Here is a 16,958-nt window from a genome sequence, read left to right as displayed (position 1 = left end):
CTAGAGCAGATTCTTTCAAATAATGGTCCCACATTTATGGCTAAGGCATTTCATGTTTTGACATCTTGATTGAGGATATGCCATGCTTTCATGAGTGCTTATCATCCACAAACATATAATTTGGTGGAACAGCTCATTCAGATATTCAAAGGGATGATCATAAAGTATGTAAACTTTCAACATTCGGATTGGGATGGTTATTTACTATTTCTTCGGCATGCATATGTCATAAAGGTGCAGAGTTCTATTGGTGCTTCACCATATAAACTCTTATATGGTCATGATCTAATATTACCAACGGAGTTGAGTTTAACTTCACAATTACCACGAGTTACCGATGTTAGGTTGTAGGATCAATATTTGACAAGCATTCTTTCACTTGTCCAAATAGAGTTTACTGAACACTTGGGCCACGTAAAAGTGGGACAACAATGCCGCTACAACTCCCATTATTGTCCACATATGGAGTATAAAGTGGATAAGTTGGTGTTAGTCTATTTTCCCCATTTTACAGTATGTAGTTTATCTAAAGGCTCTTTGCTCAGTGGAAAGGACCGTATTGGATGTTGCAGTAAGTTGGACCGCAAGTTTATGAGGTTCGGCATAACATCTAGCAAGCCAATCCTCTAGAAATTATGCATATACAGTGGTTGAAACACTTCGTACAAAGTGATTAGGAACAATTGGTACCACTTACATATCCACCAATGCCTCCTCTTAATGTTCCTCTAAATCCCACCCTGATGGTCTTCCATTATTCCGAGAGAAGAGGATGATGTGAGGTCTAAGTGTATAGCTACGATGCCATATACTAATATTAGTATAGTGGGATTTTGGTAGCTGTCGGAGTGGTTTCAATCCAGACCACTCACTCCTGTATATAAGCTAGGGTTTTTGGGTTAATTGACATACAACACAAATTTTAAAAGAATAAAAGAAAAAAGAAAATCAAGCTTGTTCACAATATAGTATTGGGAACAAAATTCCCACTTTGGATCACTATCACTAAGCTGCTGTGCATAAAGCTACTAAGAACCAATATGAATGAAATAGTCTATGAAGTAATGGAAAGGGACATCACAGACATACAAATGATGTCCTGAGATGGTTCTCTATCAGAGACCTTGTTGGACTAGAGTTAGTGCTAATCTCCTTATCTTTGTCCAAGACTCCCATCCTCTGCAGTAATGCTGCTCCAGATTTGGGCAGCAAATTATCCCCTGATTGTGAAATGGTAGGCCCCTCCGCCGCTGCTACTGCTGGTGCTGCTAGTGCCAGCTCCATCTTGCTTGCTTGCTGCTGTCACCCGAAGCTTCTGATACTAGCTCGACCGTTGCTCACTTCCTCCTCCTACGAGGAAGAGCAACAGGAAGAATTGGAACAGAAACCCATGAATAGAAATTCAAGAGCAGAAATTCTTTAAGAGAATATGCTATAAGCCCTATTTTGTGCTGCATACTAAAAGGAAGAAGTTGACGACTTGAACACATGCATATCGTGATACCACTTCTGCATTCTCTCTCGAATTCTCTGCAGCATTCTCGCAATGACACGAGACTCGATGGACAGCCAGCCTGAAATTTCTTGCTTGATCCTTCTCGGTAGCATGCACTTCCTAGCTTTCCTCACCCACTTCTTGTACTATTCTTCTTGCTTCCCAGGCTCTCAACAAAGTTAATGTTGATCTTCATAGTCTCATCAGCCTGAGTGATGCCTTCCATCTCCATGGTCTGGAACATGCCATAGTTGATGAGGTTCTCCAGCTCCAACTCAAGCTGGTCTTTCATGAAAACCCCACTAGTCCGAAGAATGACAAACTTGAAAAAGGATCCTTGCCATTGAGAGTCCTTTTGCTGTGCTGATCCATGAGATCAATGTTGGAAAACTTAACATGTAACTTTATTTACCCTTTGGAGAACTCAGAGTGGGTGGTCAACCTTGTCCCTGCCTGCAAGGCAAATGGAAAACTCTTTTTTTTTTCTTTGAGAGATGATTTGGCATGTCCCTTAGTTGACAACTCCATGTACTTTTTGTTGGGGCTGAGCCAGCTTACTGGTGTTGTGAGGCTGACTTTATCACCATGAGGATGAAGCCTCCAAATTCACCACCACCAGCAAGATCATAGCAAAGCTAGAGAGGCTAGAGCTACATTTTTCTTAAATCCACCATTGCCATTGTTAGGCTTTAGCTTTTGCTGTTGCTGGCAAGATGGAAACGAGGATGAGTAGGTGATTGTTTCGATGGCTCAGTGATGCCCTATTGTAACACACATGGTTTTTACCCTTTATCCTATAGTGATTTACCATCATGGAACAAAACTTAAACCCTCCATGTACCACATGTCACATGCCATGTGTCTAAAGGACAATGGTGCGGAACCCAAGTTTTAGGGCCTTAGGCCACTAAATGAAAGAACTGTGTCAAACTCCTAAGCATGAAGCCAAGGAGTGAAGATACTAAAACATGGAGTAACTCTCAAGCATGCAACCCAAGGAGCGAAGGGATAAGAGTACGAAGCGACTTAGAACAGTCATAGAGTATCCAACATCCTAATGTCAAGACCAATATGCAAAACGGAGCCAGACAGAGTTTGATGCTATTTTAGCATATTGGTGGCCTAACATGAGGATATGGGTGCTCCACCAACTAGTATAGTATGGAACTTAGGCTTAGACCCAAGTCAGATGCAGAACAAAAACAGGCATGCAAGCGGGAGCTAGACTATATCTCATGTTGGTCAGCCATACCCGACTTACCCACTACCCTTACTATATAGTTGGTACATTTGGAACCCCCACCCCCTCCTTGAGGAACATATGTTTTGGGTTTTCACCTTTAGTACCAGGAGTTAGTCTCTGGAACAAACTTGAAATTAAATATAGAATGTCCCTAAATTGTGAATTTGGACATGGGACGAACATCATTCAATCTTTACATTCCATAGATATGCCAAATGAGCAAATCTAAATGCTTTCCATAAATAGCATTTGGGACCAGAATAAGATTAACATAAAATAAAGAGGGTGTTTGATAGATACGATAAGCTATTATTTAGTTATATTGAGGGATTAGTCTCAATACCTGAGGGTTCTTGTCAAACTAATGCAAGATAGAGCAAAAGAGAACTAATAAGCTGGGCTAAATATACTTAGCTAAATAAACACTTAGGAATTCCGTCCTTATGTTCGTTTGGCCAAATATAGATGTAAAGTCCAATTTACTAACATTTGAACAAAAGGGACTGATAAAAGGTTTAATAATACCAATTTTTTCCTGTCGTGGTAGTAAGAAGAGAGTGTTGTAAGAACTAGTCGATAAGTAATTTTTGATACCCAAAATCACATTCATTCGTGACATTCATATATGGCAGCCACGAATCCACTCTCCGCCACTATCAAAAATGGCAGCCACGAATCCACTCTCCGCCACTATCAAAAGAACTGGCTCTTTGTAGCAAAGCCTGAACCCCCATTGGAAAAATAAATATACTAAGAGTTGAACTCAAGACCTCCCACTTACTAAACAAGTGCTCTAACAAACTGAGCTATGAAAGCAGATTTGGAAGATAGATAAATACAAGATAATTCGTTACTTTTTAGCTAACAAACTTGCACCACTTGTCCCAGAGGCTGGACCTCTTTTTATCTCACAGGTCCAGTGTTTGGGAGAAGGGTCTCCACAATTGGTCCAATCTCGAAGAGCTCCTTAAGCTTGAATTCACCATGTGACCAAGCACTTGTTTTGGAGGTAATTTCTGCTTTAAATATGTGGCTGCATTTATATAGTTAGAATGACTTTCAGTCTTCATCACCACAACTTTTGTATTACATAATATGTTTATATAATCTCAAACATATAACAAAATGCCACTTTTGCTATCAAAGGAGCAGAACCCAAATCCAAATGCCCTTGCAACACTTCTGCTAAGCATCAACATTGTCTTGAATGCACCAGTGCAAGAGGAACCATTTTCTTGGCCTGGTGATAGTTTTCACTGGCACTTGCTCTCACCCTCTCATCAATCACATCGAGAAAGTTTCCCTTCTCCACCTGGTTCCCCAAGTTGGAAAAAACCGGCTCTCCTCCGGCTGAGTGTTGTCCCCAGAGTTCACAGCCTTTGAGAGATCAATGTTCCTGCGACCCCCAATTAGTTCCAAAAGCACCTTTCCATAGCTGTAAACGTCGCATCTCTTTGTAGCCATGAAATGTGTGAGCCATTCGGGAGCCATGTAGCCTGGAGTGCCACCTATTATCGTCATGACCTGCGTCTCATTGCAATTCTCAAGCAGCTTGGCCATCCCGAAGTCCGCCACCTTTGCGACAAACTCTGTGTCCAGCAGAATGTTTTGGGGCTCCCGGCTGTCCAAGTGCAGTATGGGCTCCCTGCATTCCTCGTGAAGATACGCAAGTCCTTGAGCCGTGCCAAGGGCAATGTCGATCCTCTGCTGCCAACTGAGCCATAAATTCTCTGAAGTTTGCTCGAAAAGCCATTTGTCGAGTGATCCATTGGGCATAAATTCGTACACCAGCAGCCACTGTGTTGCTCCTTCGATGCAAAAGCCACAAAGTTTGACAATGTTTATGCCTCCAGTTCCAGCAATCTCGGTTTTCACAAATTGTTTTGCCCCTTGAGTTCCACTGTAGTCGAGCTTCTTGACTGCCACAACTCTACCATCGCTCAAAACCCCTATTTGTAACAGATCCCAGCTTTGTGCTATATCCTTCTGTTGCAGTATCCAATGCAGTATATGAGAATCTCTGGGGCAACCGGCCTTGCATACTAGCCAGCAATGCTTCAATCTCCTTTGCCGGATTGAACTTGAGCTTGCACTCATGAAACGAAAGAGCACATACCGCTAGAAAGCAGAGGACTATCAAAATGCAACTCATGGTAAGAGTTATAATATAAAGTGTCAGTGGATGGTGAGGCTTCAGAGTTTTGATGATAAGTGTCATCTCTGTAGAAACTCCCATATATATCATAGTCAATGAAGAAGCAGTCCTTGGTATCGCCATTGAAAATAAGTGACATACAGCTGCTACAATTCATAGAAAAGCAGGCTTTAGTGCAGTTGTCTAGAGAGGAATTCCTTTGGTTGGGTTGCATGAATTCAGTTCTATAATATCCAATACCAGGAAACTTGTGTTTCATCACAATGTAGTGTTGGGAGAACTCAAAATTGGAGCAAGAACTTAAATCAAAATTAGATAGACAAAGTTATCACCCTTCAAGCAGCTTCAGCTTCCATTGTGGGTATTGCAGATCTCATATGGAGAACAATCCTTACATGCAGGATTTCCTGGCCATGATTTGATCTAGTTTGTATAGTCCGTTAGCTGAATATTTTTTCTCCATTGATTTCTTCATACTTGGAAGATGTGATGCTCCCATTTGAATCAAATTCATTCATTCATTCATTAACTGTTCACAAGGTCTTGTGGTATGAGACCAATGGATTATAGTAAACTGTTTTGATGATCTCATGAAGCATTAGTTGGCTGAACTTCTCCAGGTCTTCTGCCACCAAGCCTTCTGTCCCTGCCCTGGACTTCACTGACCTGCCTGTTGCCCCTCCTGATGCATCTTGGGTTGGAAATTGAGTACTTGATTCATTTTAATGATAATGATTGGAGAGGGTCAAATTACTGCCAGTGTACAGAAGAAAAGTTGAGGTAGAGCTTACATGTAGAAGTAAATCACCATGCTTGATTTGCTTGGTGTTGGAAGTGTCCTTCTTGTAGAAGTTTAGTAGAAGAAATCCAAAACAGTCCCTCGTCTTGGACAATAGCTTGAGTCTCATAGTCATTCCTAATTAGGCCCATCCCTGTTGTGAAAATCTGGGCTGGGAGGAGAAATTATGAGGGAAAATCGAAACATTGCCACCAGAGTTTTGTAACACTAGGGAAGCTGCATTTTCCAACACTACGCCAAGGGCAAAATAGTTTCCGAAGTATAAAGGATACAAGTGAGAAATTCCCATTGTCACTGACAATATCTTTGTCCCTGGCCTCAAGGCCTTCTGTGGTGTTCATAAAAACCGAATAATTGTTGCCTGCCGTCGATAATACCAATCAGGTGGAAGCTCATACCTCATGCTTATGAGAATCACAGGGAAAAGGAGCAATAGCAATAACAGCACCATTTTTGCATTGTGTTGCATGAGAAACTCTGGATAGGGTTAAATCACACCGAAGTCAACAATCTTTCGCGAAGAAACAAGGCCGAGCATCAGAAATACGTTATGAAGCGATGCATCTAGATGCTTTGAAAAATGGTCAATCGGTTTGAAATAGAAATACGTTGAGTTTCTAGGTTTAGCCAAACACGTTCTTTGAAAAATGGTCAATCGGTTTGAAATACGTTTAAATCGTTCATATGGCTCCGTCCATGTAAATGAGCATGGGGTGCACGGTTCTATGTCCAGAAGAGAAGATTGCCACAACAATCATCACCTTGCTTTGTTTCTCCTGCCTGGGTGAGAGTTGGCCGAGGCAAGTGGCGCAAGAGCTGGCGAATTTTGGCGGGTCATGATGTCGCGTGGGAGAGGGTTGGTTGCAGCATCTTCACGGTGGGATCTTGTAGCTTATTTGCTTGACGAGGCAATCCGGCCCTTTTTTCTTTTGCAGCTATCTTGGATCAAGAGAGCTTTTGATGCGCTTCTCAAGAAGTGGGTGAATGACTGTAGGCTGGGAGCAATTCTTGGATCGCAGGCTAGGGCAAGAGGCAAGAGCTGGCAAAGATCGCGCATGGGGCTACGTGGTGTGTGTGATAAGTATGGAAGCCAGTGGTAGAGTCTTGTTTCTGGGGGAGTCTGACTTCCAAAACAGTAGTGCAAGAGGTGGACTCTGCAGCGAGCCTGTATGGCGATGCCACCAGGAGCAGCTCAATCGTTGGAGGATAGTTTGCCGGACGACGGTTGACTGGCAATTGATTCCTCAAGGCATGTAGCCGAGCACCATGGTGGAGAGGAGCAACTCGAGCAAGAGGAACTTGCCAAGATGGAGAGGACTGTTGCTCAATGTGATAATAGTTGTTATTATTTGGTGCAAAAAGACAAAGATTTAGTCAGTCTAGATTATGTTATGCCACCTCTTGAAATTCCTCACCATTCAACCACCTCTGAACTACCTCAAAAGCTCCACTACATTGCTGGTCCACTAACTTCATTATGAGCCCTAAGGTAAATTATAATATATCCTTGAGCCTCCTTTTGACCGACGTTGACCATGTGGTCAAAATTGGTGCTTAATCGCACTTGCAAGCCCATGCTGGCAAACACAAGCTCACTCGGTGAATGAAGCTCTGTAGAAGAGTTGAACCTACTGCTCAAACTCTTGCTCCACCATGGACGACTCTGGGGAATCCTTAGCTTGTTCACGGCGTGAGCGGAAGCACAACCTGTCATAATCTTCGCTGCTGGTCAATATTGCTCCGAGATCGAGCATCCTGCTGACCAAATTCTTATTTCACTCGCGAAACTGCCAAGCATACAACTTGCTAGAACTATGGCCATCCTCGTATGCAGGACTTGGAGACGCAGCTTCAAACAACTCCAATCCTCAAAGCTTCGATTCCACAGTCGAAAAGCGCTAAAAGAGGAGGGAAAACCCTAGCATTTTAAATGAGGTTTCTAGCATATTCTCTTAAAGAATTTCCGCTCTTGAATTGAGAGCACACACACGCTTTAAGGGTTTCTCGTCTTTCTCTCTTTCCTTCCCGTTAAGCGGCAGTGGCCATGGGAGGAGGAAGCGAGCAGCAGTCGAGCTGGTACCAAAAGCTCCGGGGGACAGCGGCGGGCAAGAGAGATGGAGCTGGCGCTAGCAACAGCAGCAGCGGCGGCGGCGGAGGGGGCTACGATTTGACGGTGAGGGGATCAGTCGCCGCCGAGAAGAATGCCACCACTAGAGCGCCCAAATCTGGAGCAGCATTGCCCCAGAGGATGGGTGTCTCGGACAAAGATAAGGAGATTAGCAGTAGCTCTAGCGCAGCAGCAGGGTCTCTGATAGAGAACCATCTCAGGAGCAGGAAGGAGCCTCCCTGGGACCAGGATTTCTCCTCAATGTCTAGCTGCCGCAGTGATCTCGACGGGAATAATCCAGGGCGGCGATCATCCAACAAGGGCGGCGAGGAGGAAGATCACGACGCTCTTCCCCCTTTGCTCAGGAATCCTCATATCGCGGAATTTGACATCGTGGAGGCGTGCTCCACTTCTTCTTCCGACTGCTGCTCCGATCCAGGGGGAGAGAATGGGGAGGAGGAAGAGGGCGATTGCGATCTCGACCTGGCCGGCTCATGCAGCGGCCACGGCGGTGGCTGGGCGAGAAAGAGGAGGAATCACAACGACAACAGCTTCTCTGCATGCTTGCCGTCGGAGATCAAGGGGGTGGTGGCGGACAGCATCCCGCTGGTGAAGTACTCCCACAATCCCTACCAGGACTTCCGGGACTCGATGCTGGAGATGATCCGGGAGAAGGGTCTCCAGCAGTGGTGCGATCTCGAGGAGCTCTTGTTCTGCTACTTGAGCTTGAATTCGCCCGAGCACCACGAGGTGATCAAGCAGTCCTTTTCGGATGTTTGGCAGGATCTGGGATCGTCATCGGCTCGACTAGTTGGTCTTGGAGAGGAGGATTGAAAAGCCACCCCCAAAGGTAGCTCTTGCTCTTTTTTTTTTGCTTTTTCTTTGTGTTCTTGCCTTTTCCTTCTTTTGTTTATCGCATCGTGTGCCATGAATGGGGGCTCGGATCGTTGGCATCATTCATTCAAGAGAATAGTTTCTTTTTTCGTGGCAAATGTGGGTGGCATGGCATGTGCTTGGATGTTTTTAATTGTGGCATCGCTGCTCACAAACATTGTGGTGTGTGCCAGGTGATCTCTGCTTTTCGTGACCGGACAGATGCGATGCGAGAAAAAAGGAGGCGAGTGCGCAGCGAGCTGAGCTAGAGCGGCATTAGCAAGCAAGCAAGCACGCAAGGTACCTCTTTTCTTCCATCCCTGGGCCGGGAACAGAGAGGAAGAAAAGGAGAAAAGTTTCGTGGAGAAGCGTTCTTAAATGGTGCCAGAGCGAGCAGCGGCGCAGTCCGTCCGTCCGTGGTGGCCAAGAGAAAAGAAGAAAGGAAAAGTTGGAACTGGCACATAGCAGCAGGCAGCCAACCAAGCGAGCTCTCCATCAATTCGGGTGCGCCATTTGCGACGAAAAGCTAGCGAGCAAAGAAGAGATCGATCGATCGATCAACCCGATCAAAGAAGCAGCTCTTTCGACTGGAACGGGGTAACCACAGCAGCGGTGGCGATCACTCGCTCTCAGCGACAGTTTCGTCTCGTTGCTTTGGAATCTGGACACGCAGCCACTTTGATCCATCCGGGGAGGGAGCATTCATAGCCGTGAAAGCGAAAAGGGGGTGAAGTGATCTCTCAAGCTGGTTGCTGCTGACCAGTGGAGGCGAGTGTACTCTCATCTATTGCGCTACAGTATAGTACACAGGACTTGTGCCCAGTGTCTACTCGCCTCCCTCGCAGCACTCACTCAAGTCATGCTTTTTCCTTTCGATTCTTTTCTCTGTGCTGCTGTGACTGTGAGCCATGGCGGAGGCATTCATTAAAATCTCTGCGCGCTCTCGACGGCGACCGAGTGAGTGAGAGCTCGACGGCGACATTGGCGGAGAGATGAAAGCAACGTTTTGATGGACAGTAGCTATAGCTGCGCTGCCACTCTGCGGGAGTTCTCTCCAGAGGGAAGCGAGAGATCTCCTTTAAGGCGTCCGTATTAATACGATATACTATCTCGCCACCTACGCTTGGCAGCGCGGGAAACCGCCGGGCGTTTGAAAAGAAAGGGAAAGGACCAGCTTGCTACCTTTTTTCTTGATTGTATAAACAAAGTGCTGGGCAGGTTCTCGAGATTCCGGTGATATTCTTGGGTATCTATACGTTAACGGGTGAGAGATCCGCTGGCAGCCAGCCGAGATGTTATTAATGAAGCCAACCACGACACACATTTTGGAGCGCCCATCCTAATCATGACGCAATCGACCCGGATTTTCAGCTGGGCTGATCAAGTCAAGAGTTTACGAGATTCTTTACTTTAGCTCAAAACTGTGAAGGATGGTTGATTGATTGGACGAAGTGTATATATCGTTCGTAGCGTTTGACTTTTTATTGGTGGTTCCTTTGTGTCTTTTTTACGTATCGATCAAGTACCTGTGATCTGGAAGAGCACAGAGCGAGGAAGGATGTGACTATAGAATCTTAGAAACGAGGTTACCTTTTAACCTCCAAACCCTCGCAAAACTTCACAGAAGTCAAGCTCCCTGTCAAGCTCCCTGCTGTGAACTTTCTTTGGCTTTCACCCAGTGAGTCCAGCCTCGGTTGATCTCTCGGCTGCTGCCATCGAGTCTGAGAAGATGCAAAAACTGGTGTTCTTCGTCGCCGGATTGGTCCGCTGGAGAGAATTTAGCTGCCATCGATTCCACGCAGTCGTCGTGCTTGCACTCCTGCTTGAATTCCAGGATGATCCCGCGGAGCTCGTGGCTGTTTGCGATGTCAGCCGGGAGGCTCTAGGATTTTGTAAGGATTAGTAGATCTGCTAGAGCACGAGAAATGTGATTCTAGTACCTCCATCATCCAGCCTATGTACGCCACGTTGTTCACATGTTGATTCATGTCGAGATCCGCCCGTCTCGGCTGCATTATGGAGAGTTTAAAGCCTCAAAGCAGCAACGTTTAAGATAGCACCACGACAAGACACGATTTACCTTGAGCCCGGTGATATGATGCTCTGCGTTTTCCAGTTTCGCCAGTTGGTGCTTCTTGTATGTGGCATGATCTTCTGGGAACGAAAATCTAAAATGCAGAAACAACATACGAACGGCGTCACGCTTGCGACATAAACAGCTGAATCCCGACCTTGGAGGATCTAACGCGTATTGGTGATATTCTCCCCTGATCTCTTCATTTATTCTTGCAAATCGCCTTGTTTCTTGATTCATCATCACCCAGGTGCTGCACAACAACAAAAAGGGAAAAAAAAGAAAGAAAAACCGTTTCGCTATAACAAAGAATCGATACTGCAAAAAGACAAACCTGGTAGCTCGACCGAGTGTCAACCCGGTATTGACATCCTTTAACAGCCAATCGCGTCGGGTCCCATTTCTATTCTCCTGGAACCATGTTTGGGCTTGCACGGCGTCACCCCTGTAAGATCAAAAGCTCTGTCACAGAAAAGAAAAACAAAGCACGCAGTTTTACCAACCAGTTTGGATAATCGTCCATTTCGATGTGCATGCGAACAGTCACCCAGATGAGATGATGCTTTCGCATCGATAAAGTTGTCGCGAATCCATCCGTGGAAAATCCAAGTGTTCTCACTTGGTTACAAGCCACCTCCTAAAATTCTCAAAAAGCTCTTGACAAGCGAAGAAAGGAAAGAATTTCCATACCTGGAGAAGATTTGCGATGGTCTGGATGGACGCCTTCTTGTTCGTGCCCACCTCGTAACAGCGTATAGTAAAATTCTCACTGTAGAGAATCCCGAAAGGTGGATCATCGCTGGCACCGCTGCTGAGATCCTTGGTCGGCGTTGGGATCAGCGTCGCAGCTGCGACGCCGTTGCTGCTCACAGCCGAATCGGACCTTAGATCGATCGCGGAGGCTATAGCTCGCCTCCCACGCCATGCAAGAGATGGAGATTTCTCCCTGCGCTGCTGCATTCTACAAAAGGAGGAGGTGGAGCAGGAGATTTCTCCCACTCCAGCGCCTAGAGCGTTCACCTGAGCCGCATTCCTCACAGCAGGCATTGCGATCTCCATCGCCGCTCCTCCCGTGAGCGTCATCGATCGATCGACGCCAGCGCCAGGCGTCCGCGCGTCTTGCTCCTCTCTCTCTCGCCCTCCGCAAGGAATATATTGCAAATCCCTTCCAACCCCTACCGTACACGTGGACGTCGCGTGTTCGATCCCAAACCCCTCTCTCTCCTTCCTCTCTAGGGTTTCTTTCACTATTACTTGGAGAGCTCCTGCTATGGCGATGACGATCGAAGGTTTGGCGATTTGAGATTCCATCCCTGGTCATGTAGCTAAGATTATAGCACGGATTCTTGCGCGCTGTGGCACTGGCGATGGCGATTGATTCGGCGTCGCCGAGAGCAGTGTGAGTGTTGTTCTCACGGGCACAATGGCAGACACTTCAGCTTATTTTCTCGCGTGCTTGCACCCCTGTAGGCTTGCTGGACTGGCGTTCATGTTTTCTGTGGGAATTATGATGCAAATCCTGGTGAGTAGATGGAAGATTTCTCTCTGGTGGATTAAAACTCGTTTTCTTTCACAGGCTTGTGCCTTGTACAGCAATTGGTGGCCAATGCTCACAGGTACCTCGATCAACTTTGGAAGTTCTTTGCTTTGATTCTTCTTCTCCAGCTCTCATGTACGTGATGGTTCCAATGCCTTGCTTGTTCTTCGGAAGCTCTTCGTCCGAGTCGCTTCTATCTGTCGGCGATGCTACTGGAGAGTAAGCTTCTCTTTTTTTCTTCCTCTCTAGAGAGCTTACCTGGACTGTTATAGCTGGGCTGATGCTGCAAAGTTCCTGACGGGATTTTCAACCGTGGGAAGCATTGCGATTCCGGCCATTTTGCGCCATGCGATGTTGATAGAGATCGGCGCCATGTTTCTCGCTTACTCGTCTTTCATTATTTTGACGAGCACCGTCATCTTGTTCCAATACGTGACGCGCGAGAGCGAGTGGTAGTGGCAGCAAGCTGTAACATTTGGAGGTGTTTATGTAAGATATCAAGATTCGTGATAGTTTTTCCTCTTTGTTGTTTATGAATTTCAGAGAGAACCACCTCAATCACTTCCTTGGCTTTGAAGTAAGACTTTCCTGCAAAAATGTGTAAGAAGTCAGTCGGATGTTTTGAAACAATAGCCATCAAGTTGCCTGAAAACTCGACGGATCAGCTACTTGGGCTTCTCAGGCGTTCTTGCTGGTGGCGTTTGCTCTTGCTGGAAAGCGAGCGGTGGTAGAGGTTTTGCAGAGATGTTCTTGTGGGAAAATACCTTGATGAGCTCTTCCTGCTGCTTTAGAAATTCCAGTTTGCGCCGGCGCTCCTCAAGCGTGTCCTCGCTGGGCAGCACTGTGACACCGACCGAGTCCACCACTTCGTCTGGAAGCGATGACAGTGTCGCTTGGACAGCTTCTGCCGGTTTTAGTTTGTCCGGGACGAACGCCCTGCAAGAAAAAACAATGACACAGCCGGAAACGAAAGGTAAAGTTTTTACCTGGACAAGATGAGGAGCGAGGATGGTACTGAGTGATCTAGTGACAAATCAAGCCAGTTGCTTAGCTGCAGAAAGCTCTCTTCAAACTTAAGACGCAGTTTTCTTAAGAAAAATAGAGACTTTACCTGTGCTTTCATCTCTTGTGGTGTCAAAGAAACAAGCATTCCTCGTTCCCGGCAAGCAGCTCGAAGCTCGGGTTCCGAAAGTGAGTCTATTCCTTCCATTCTGATTAGCCGGTCATCGGATTTGATCCTGGAAGTAAGGAGCTACACTGCGTAAGCTTGAAGCTACTGCTAGCTCTTACCATGCCAGTTTTTTGCGAAGAGTGTAGCGCAGATACGCATCCGTCCCAAATGGTCGTAAGCCCATGTATTTACACATGCTTATCAATCGCGGCCTGCGTTTACAAGGAAAACGTTTAAACCTTTGGTGCAGGAAAATCACGGCTCAGACCTGCTGATGTTGTCCAAAGTCAGTTCGTCATTGAAGAGCTTTGCAAATCCCAGTATGTCCGCGTTTTTTATGTTTTGTCCAGTGCGGACCTGCCAGAGACAAAGCATGTTCCATAAAACCAGATGACAAAAAATATTATTCGCGAGGACCTTGGTCATAAAGTCGTCAAGATTTTTGGCGGTTTTCTGAATATCTTCTCCCCGTTTGGATTTGAGCTCGTCCACCATTTCCAGTAACGCATTCTTTAAGCCTTTCGCGTGGCGAAGCCGTGTTTCCAATCGTTTTGTCAACTCCGCCTGAAAAAACAGAACTAGACTGATTGTACGTTGGCGCAAAAGATATAAAACGGACCTCCTGCTTCAACTTGTCCTGGAATGTTGATGGTAGCATGTTGGGGAAGACCTTGAGAAGAACTGGCAGTAAGAACTCCATGAAGGGCACGATGACGATAATTATGAACGGGACTAAACGAGCAATGTCTCCTGCTGTCCGCCTTAGTTGGAGCTGTTCTCTTCGGCTTAGCTTCTTACCACCCGAGAGCTGGACGAGAAGCCTGGTGGAAATCCGGATCTCCGCCCATAGCAACTTACTTCCAACCCAATAATGTTGCAACTCCAGCCACACAGTCGTCTTTGCTTTCTTGAGCCACTTTGCCCAGTCCTCTCTGGAGTAAGCAAACTATTAAGAAAATCAAGGAACTAGCACTAACAAAAAACCTTGCCTGCTCATCGAAGCCATGTTTCTCAGTCCCGAACCGATCCTCACAAGCAGATTCCATGTCTTTTGCAGAAGGGTCTTCTTCTCCAACTTATCCGGCAAAGGATCGTCACTAACTTGGAGTTCTTCCACTGATGCCACAAGCCTCTTGCGCCACTTCCTCGCCTTTTCTTTCTCTTCCTCACTCGCCACCTTCCTATCATTTCTGGAAGAAGCATCGGAGGAGAAAAATAACAATGGCGGGAGCCGAGCAGCAGCTCCATCCTTGAAGCCATGAGGGACACGAAATCTTCCCTGGTCTACTCTACGAAGCTCGACTCTATATCCATGTTGCTGCTGCTGCTGCTGCTGCTGCTTATCCCTTCCACCATTAGAAGACACAAGACAATCGAGCAAACTGGGAAGAGCTCGATATCCGGAGTTGTGTGGAGGGACGTAGCGAAAGCTGACAACAGTAGCGTTCCTGTGCTGTGCTAATCTTCTCACGGCAAAGCTGAGGCTCCCAGCAACACGGGCTTCCATGAGAAATCCAGCAGCACGGCACCAAAGCAAAGCTGCCTCCCATTAGATCGTCGAGCAGTAAAAATCCAAATCTTGGTCCAGCCGTCCCGGGAAGATGGAAGGCCAAATGGCTGCTTGAATTCCCGGAGCAAACTAAACAAGGAGTCGTGACCATCTGGATCCAAAGTCTCCGATGTGGCACGGCCATGTCACACTAGCTAAGCTGCTGACAAGGTATTTTCTTACTTGCAATAGCGGTCGGCTTTCTTCTTCACGCGCTCGTCCAGAGCCGCCTCTCGCGATGCCGATTCCTTCGCAGACGCCGCGACAGCCGCGGCCGCGGCAGCAGAAGATTTCGGGATCTCATACCCGAATCTCTTCGTCTCCACAGGGAAGAGCTCCTCGTATTTCTTACTCTTCTTCCCATCCGGCGCATGCCCTATCCCTGTGTCGATCTCATAGCCCCCGGATTCCTCCAGTGTCTTCCCTGCGCCGGATTCTTCCTCCTCCTGCGCCTTGGATTTCTTCTTCTTCCTCTTCTTCGCGATCGGCCTGTCGGCCGCATTGGCGCCGAGCTTGAGCGAGAGCTTACCTCCCTTGACGCTCTCGTAGGCGGACGATGCCATCCCTAAGAACCCTAAAATTTAGGGCTCTAGATTCTTTAACCCTTGAATCTTTAGACATCTACTTCGGCATAACTTGCCAGTGGCTGTATGTTATAAACCACGTAAATGTGAAACTAAATGTTGAAATAAAATATGTAACGAAAGATTCTATAATATCCTATTATACACTACTTGTACAGATCCTCTATCTGGCTTGGTGTGTGATAGCCCAAAATGTATTGTCCTACTCAAAAATATCACTGAAGTTGATGTTTTAACAGGCTTTAACACTACCACACATGGAGAATATACTTGGAAATATGATATTCCTTGTAGGATGAGTGGCCAATCAATCGATCCGACACGCCACAGAGGACAATGTTGGTGTGATACACGATTTTGTTGTGTTGTTTGCTAGTTTCTTATTTCATGGCTGTGGGTGAAACAAACAAAGGCCAACGCTCATAGAATATTCTTAGAATTTTTCAGTTGGTCGTGTTGTTCTCCTTTCATCCATTAATAGTAGTATTTGAAAAGCTAAACTAGCTTTAGATGAAGAGAGTCCAAGGTAATACTTAAATGAAGGGAGTTCAAAGTAATACAGCCATAGAGAAAAGATGTGTAAATAGCAATATTAACATTGTAGCAAACAACAATGAAAGAAAAAAAAATTTATATGATAATACAGTTATGGAAATAAAAGAATAAGAATAAAGCAATAACTCAAATTATATAATAATACGGTTAAAAAACTTAATTTTCCCCTTCTTCGGAAAGCCATAATGGAAACTCAGAAACACTTTTTTCATGTCATCCTTGATTTCATGTGACCTCATCCATGAATAACTATTCTATTGAACCAAAAATTCCTAAATTGTTTTGTTATATGCCTTTACTAACTTTTGAGTGAAAATTCTTATTGGACTAATCTTTTCAGCATTAATCTTTAGGACTTGGATTATGAATTGATCCATAACATCACTAGAGTGTATATATGTTTTAAACTTGGTGATATGAATGTTTGATGAATTTTCAAACTAACTAATAAATCCAAAGTGTAAGTAAGATCCCCCACATATTGTAAAATTGTCCAAAGTCCATAATATTGTAGAGACAACTTCACACTATTACCTCCTTTTAGAGACCATTTTACATTACATAGCTTAAAGAAAATTTTATCATCAATTTTATACTTTTGATGATAATGATATTCATTAGTTAACCTTTTATCTTGTTTTTGAGCTTGCCTGCTCAAGATTATTTGAATAATCTTGAGAAAATCACAAATAAAAGGCACTCAAACAAAAACTAAACTCAAACTCACAATAAGCCTTGATTTATAACTATACATTGCTATGAATGGCAATGCTAATAATTAATTATTAAGCACTATTGTAAACAAAATTAAGCAAA

The 16,958-nt window shown here is 45.3% G+C and overlaps 5 protein-coding genes across 8 annotated transcripts; 2 read left to right on the top strand and 3 right to left on the bottom strand.

Moving 5' to 3' along the window:
* Positions 1 to 1,625: 1,625 nt before the first annotated feature.
* On the bottom strand, positions 1,626 to 4,835 carry LOC9630163 (G-type lectin S-receptor-like serine/threonine-protein kinase At2g19130). Its single transcript, XM_002992546.2, has 3 exons — positions 4,051 to 4,835; positions 3,375 to 3,460; positions 1,626 to 1,858 (listed from the first exon to the last, which is right to left on the bottom strand). The coding sequence occupies exons 1-3, from the start codon at positions 4,833 to 4,835 to the stop codon at positions 1,626 to 1,628; spliced, it is 1,104 nt and encodes a 367-aa protein (XP_002992592.2).
* Positions 4,836 to 7,678: 2,843 nt separating this feature from the next.
* LOC112343173 lies at positions 7,679 to 9,900 on the top strand. The gene is made up of 2 exons (XM_024666238.1): positions 7,679 to 8,649; positions 8,867 to 9,900. The coding sequence occupies exon 1, from the start codon at positions 7,737 to 7,739 to the stop codon at positions 8,631 to 8,633; it is 897 nt and encodes a 298-aa protein (XP_024522006.1). The 5' UTR covers positions 7,679 to 7,736; the 3' UTR covers positions 8,634 to 8,649; positions 8,867 to 9,900.
* A 181-nt stretch (positions 9,901 to 10,081) lies between these two features.
* Positions 10,082 to 11,905, bottom strand: LOC9630162 (oleoyl-acyl carrier protein thioesterase 1, chloroplastic). Its single transcript, XM_002992545.2, has 8 exons — positions 11,437 to 11,905; positions 11,250 to 11,383; positions 11,081 to 11,191; positions 10,904 to 10,999; positions 10,753 to 10,840; positions 10,613 to 10,681; positions 10,263 to 10,554; positions 10,082 to 10,205 (listed from the first exon to the last, which is right to left on the bottom strand). Exons 1-7 carry the CDS (start codon positions 11,827 to 11,829, stop codon positions 10,312 to 10,314), a joined length of 1,134 nt encoding a protein of 377 aa, XP_002992591.2. The 5' UTR covers positions 11,830 to 11,905; the 3' UTR covers positions 10,082 to 10,205; positions 10,263 to 10,311.
* Positions 11,906 to 11,954: 49 nt separating this feature from the next.
* LOC9629730 (vacuolar protein sorting-associated protein 55 homolog) lies at positions 11,955 to 12,795 on the top strand. Of its 4 annotated transcripts, XM_024666241.1 has the most exons (6): positions 11,998 to 12,035; positions 12,084 to 12,145; positions 12,217 to 12,268; positions 12,323 to 12,362; positions 12,412 to 12,502; positions 12,556 to 12,795. In XM_024666241.1, the coding sequence occupies exons 2-6, from the start codon at positions 12,114 to 12,116 to the stop codon at positions 12,737 to 12,739; spliced, it is 399 nt and encodes a 132-aa protein (XP_024522009.1). In that variant the 5' UTR covers positions 11,998 to 12,035; positions 12,084 to 12,113; the 3' UTR covers positions 12,740 to 12,795. The 4 variants fall into 4 exon arrangements, with proteins under 4 accessions (XP_024522007.1, XP_002992621.1, XP_024522009.1 ...); XM_024666239.1 differs by having other exon boundaries at positions 11,955 to 12,035; positions 12,145 to 12,268; XM_002992575.2 differs by lacking the exon at positions 12,084 to 12,145 and having other exon boundaries at positions 11,956 to 12,035.
* Positions 12,737 to 15,566, bottom strand: LOC9630161 (mitochondrial proton/calcium exchanger protein). Its single transcript, XM_002992544.2, has 11 exons — positions 15,533 to 15,566; positions 15,191 to 15,385; positions 14,444 to 14,993; positions 14,074 to 14,386; positions 13,872 to 14,018; positions 13,723 to 13,811; positions 13,574 to 13,666; positions 13,395 to 13,521; positions 13,270 to 13,334; positions 13,048 to 13,219; positions 12,737 to 12,871 (listed from the first exon to the last, which is right to left on the bottom strand). The coding sequence occupies exons 1-11, from the start codon at positions 15,564 to 15,566 to the stop codon at positions 12,842 to 12,844; spliced, it is 1,815 nt and encodes a 604-aa protein (XP_002992590.2). The 3' UTR covers positions 12,737 to 12,841.
* Between the last annotated feature and the right edge of the window lie 1,392 nt (positions 15,567 to 16,958).

The sequence above is a fragment of the Selaginella moellendorffii genome, unplaced genomic scaffold (genome assembly GCF_000143415.4).
Source record: "Selaginella moellendorffii unplaced genomic scaffold, v1.0 SELMOscaffold_138, whole genome shotgun sequence".
Classification (NCBI taxonomy): domain Eukaryota; kingdom Viridiplantae; phylum Streptophyta; class Lycopodiopsida; order Selaginellales; family Selaginellaceae; genus Selaginella; species Selaginella moellendorffii.
This window is presented reverse-complemented; position numbering and strand designations above follow the sequence as displayed.

What these genes read in the sequence shown, in the direction of transcription:
- LOC9630163 (XM_002992546.2), bottom strand. Translation starts at nt 4,835, where the DNA reads ATGAGTGCAAGCTCAAGTTCAATCCGGCAAAGGAGATTGAAGCATTGC. An exon ending in TTTCCAACTTGGGGAACCAG is followed by an intron (nt 3,461 to 4,050) that starts GTGGAGAAGGGA and finishes ATGGGGGTTCAG; the next exon opens with GCTTTGCTACAAAGAGCCAG. An exon ending in TAGTGGCGGAGAGTGGATTC is followed by an intron (nt 1,859 to 3,374) that starts GTGGCTGCCATA and finishes CTCATGGATCAG; the next exon opens with CACAGCAAAAGGACTCTCAA.
- LOC112343173 (XM_024666238.1), top strand. Translation starts at nt 7,737, where the DNA reads ATGGGAGGAGGAAGCGAGCAGCAGTCGAGCTGGTACCAAAAGCTCCGG.
- LOC9630162 (XM_002992545.2), bottom strand. Translation starts at nt 11,829, where the DNA reads ATGACGCTCACGGGAGGAGCGGCGATGGAGATCGCAATGCCTGCTGTG. An exon ending in ATGGACGATTATCCAAACTG is followed by an intron (nt 11,192 to 11,249) that starts GTTGGTAAAACT and finishes TTGATCTTACAG; the next exon opens with GGGTGACGCCGTGCAAGCCC. An exon ending in TACGCGTTAGATCCTCCAAG is followed by an intron (nt 10,841 to 10,903) that starts GTCGGGATTCAG and finishes TCTGCATTTTAG; the next exon opens with ATTTTCGTTCCCAGAAGATC.
- LOC9629730 (XM_024666239.1), top strand. Translation starts at nt 12,170, where the DNA reads ATGGCAGACACTTCAGCTTATTTTCTCGCGTGCTTGCACCCCTGTAGG. An exon ending in GAATTATGATGCAAATCCTG is followed by an intron (nt 12,269 to 12,322) that starts GTGAGTAGATGG and finishes TTTCTTTCACAG; the next exon opens with GCTTGTGCCTTGTACAGCAA. An exon ending in GTCGGCGATGCTACTGGAGA is followed by an intron (nt 12,503 to 12,555) that starts GTAAGCTTCTCT and finishes GGACTGTTATAG; the next exon opens with CTGGGCTGATGCTGCAAAGT.
- LOC9630161 (XM_002992544.2), bottom strand. Translation starts at nt 15,566, where the DNA reads ATGGCATCGTCCGCCTACGAGAGCGTCAAGGGAG. An exon ending in CTTCGCAAAAAACTGGCATG is followed by an intron (nt 13,522 to 13,573) that starts GTAAGAGCTAGC and finishes CCTTACTTCCAG; the next exon opens with GATCAAATCCGATGACCGGC. An exon ending in AGCAGGAAGAGCTCATCAAG is followed by an intron (nt 12,872 to 13,047) that starts GTATTTTCCCAC and finishes ACATTTTTGCAG; the next exon opens with GAAAGTCTTACTTCAAAGCC.